Source organism: Tupaia chinensis, unplaced genomic scaffold, assembly GCF_000334495.1.
Source record: "Tupaia chinensis unplaced genomic scaffold, TupChi_1.0 Scaffold141490_1, whole genome shotgun sequence".
Taxonomy (NCBI): domain Eukaryota; kingdom Metazoa; phylum Chordata; class Mammalia; order Scandentia; family Tupaiidae; genus Tupaia; species Tupaia belangeri.
In genome coordinates, this window is record NW_006201352.1 from 207,794 (window position 1) to 210,465 (window position 2,672).

General features: G+C 51.0%; 1 protein-coding gene across 1 annotated transcript in view; it reads left to right on the top strand.

The window, feature by feature from the left end:
• Positions 1–2,672, top strand: part of WDR1 (WD repeat domain 1) — a 44,060-nt gene that overhangs the window by 1,035 nt on the left and 40,353 nt on the right. Inside the window, exon 2 of the mRNA XM_006163181.3 lies at positions 177–298. Coding sequence (XP_006163243.1) covers positions 177–298 — 122 coding nt within the window. The remainder of the gene's footprint in view (positions 1–176; positions 299–2,672) is intronic.

The window sequence follows — 2,672 nt, forward strand, 5'->3', positions numbered from 1 at the left end:
CGGGAGGTGGCGCTGTCTCCGGTGCTCCTTGAAAGTGGCTGCCGCTCCTTCGGTGGAGGCAACAGGTGACCGGCTGAGACCGGCCCAGGGTCCTCTCCGCTCGCCTCTGTCCTCTGCATGCTCTGCCAGGCCTGGGGCTGCCGGTGACGTGCCCTGCCGCGTTTGTGTTTCTGCAGAGAAGGTGTTCGCCAGCCTCCCTCAGGTGGAGAGGGGCGTCTCCAAAATCATCGGCGGCGATCCTAAGGGCAACAATTTTCTGTACACCAACGGAAAGTGCGTCATCCTGAGGAACATCGACGTGAGTACCCCCCCTTTCTCCCATGAGGCGCGGGTTCGGTTCCTGCGCGCTGCCTGGGAAGTGAGTTCTTTCTCTTCCACCTCCCTTACCTCCGCCCAAGTGACCTGGGGAGGGTGAAGGCGACACACCCCTCCGCTTTGAAGCCACACCTCAGGAGCCCTGGAAGAGGGTTTCAAGTTCATCCAGGCCCGTTTCTTTTTCTTAATGGGGAAACTGAGGCTCAGATTAGTTCAGTGTACTAGAACAAGGGGCTCTGGAATTCGATGGACTTTTGGGTGGTTGGACTAGGGCCTCCGCCATCCTGTTTCCTCATCTGTAGGAGGGAGGTGATGATTCCCTCCCCCACCTCACTTCCCCTGGCTGCCTGGGCAACAGACTGAGCAGAAGCATCCCTCAAGCCCAGCCTTGCCTGGCTTACATGGAGCACTTGGTAAAGGCACGCAGGCTTAATATCGTAATTATGAATACCCTCGATTTCTTCGTGTGCTAGAACCCAGAGTAACACCCAGCGTCTGGACTCCAGCCAAAGCTGCCAGTATGATCTAAGCCCCAGGGCAAAAACAGGAACCAGTTTATTCCCATGAATCATTTTCTTCAGGCACCTTATATCTAGGCTGAAAATGCTTCTAGAGCCAGCTCCTTGGGAAATCCTTGCAAATTCACGTTAGGCCTCTATAATACTAGAATGACCGGCCTGCTCGTCACTTCTGAGACTGAACACCTCAATCGTGCTGCTCCCTTCCTCAGCCTGAGTGACAGCCTGGGGGATGGAAGCTGGAGGCACAGAGGGCCACTTACAGGGTTTCTCCTGTGCTGTGTGTGGTGTGGGCTGGAACGAAGGTGGATGATTTTGATTCACAGGGGATGTCAACTTAAATTCCCATCTGCGGTGATTACTCTTGGTGGGCTGGAATTTTTGCTGATCCCTCTCGTAGCCTCACCACTGGCTGAGGGAATGAAGGGGCTCTGGGCCTCAGCTTCCCTGACTGTACAAGGAGAGGCCTCTCTCTGGCCTGAAGCACTGCTGGCCCTCCCCCGTGACTGGTTAAGCCAGGCACTTGGTGTACCTCTGCTGAAAGTCAGACCTGTGGTGTCTGCCCTCTGCCCTACCTCGGCTGAAGGGGCGGGTGAGTGTGAACGTGCTTCGAAGGTGCTAACAACTTGCTAGTCACACAGATTCCTAGAAAGCAGATCCAGCCTTGCTTAGTATTAGGGAAATATCGCCAAGGACTTAAAAGGTAATGATCCAGAGGTGTCCAGAGTGAGGTCTTGAGATTTTGAGAAAATTAAAATTGAGAGGCCAAATAAAATACATTAAAGCATTCTCAGGGATGCACACTCTTTTCACTCCTAGTAAGGCCTGCCTGTGTCATGGCAGTGTACACACACTTCTGGTTAGAGACCTCATGTGAAGACCCTCCGTGCACCTGTGCTATGCAGGCTCCCTCATCTGCACCATTTCCTTCCACCCCACCCACCATGGGCCCATTACTCCAAAGATCAATCAGGCTAAGCGAGGTGGTGGAGACCAGTAACTGGAGCAGCTTCCAAGGGTGAAGCTGTGATCCAGGGACAAGAAGCCCCTTTGCAGGAAGCGTTCTCTGACTTGCGAAGCACACATTTCCTGCTGCTTCTGAGGTCTTCATTCTTATCTCTCCCTGCTGGGTTACCTCTAGAGAGTGCTTCCTCTTTGTCTTTCCATCTCTTTTTAATTTTTTTAAAGCCAAGACTATTAGTAAATCCCACCGCATGCTGGATGTAGATCAGGCACTTAGATTCTTATTAATTTGACTGATGGATCATTGGTAGTTAAGTAGAGGTGGCCAAGATTTTTATGAGGGCAAAATACTCCTGGGAAAATACCAGATTTGAATTCTCATGAACATTCAGGGTGTAGGAAAGAAGATGGTCTGGTTGAAAAAGGAAGGAAAATGAGATGGGGACCAGGTGTTGGAAGGTTTAATGTGTCTAACTGGCATCCCAAGTTTAACATGCCCCAAAACAAACTTGGGTTTCTTGGTGCCCTTCCTCCAAAAGGGGAGCACACCAGTCTTCCTGCTGTTCATGCCCCAAATTCCTGTCTAGCTACCCCCTTGTCCTCTATGTGCAAAGTATCTTCAGAATCTGATAAATTTTCACAACTTCCTGTTTCCACTCCCATCCAAGCTACCACTCTCCCACTTGGCTTACAGCCAAAACCAAAGCACAGCCATATCGGTCTTCCCCCTTCAGTTTTGCTGCCCTGAGTCTCATACGGCAACCAGCGTGCTATGTAAAAACACATGAGGCTGCGTCCTGGGGCTTTATGTGGCTGATTGTGCCCTACCATCCCAGTCTCCACTTCTTTTTTCTTTCTTTCTTTTTTTTTTTTTTT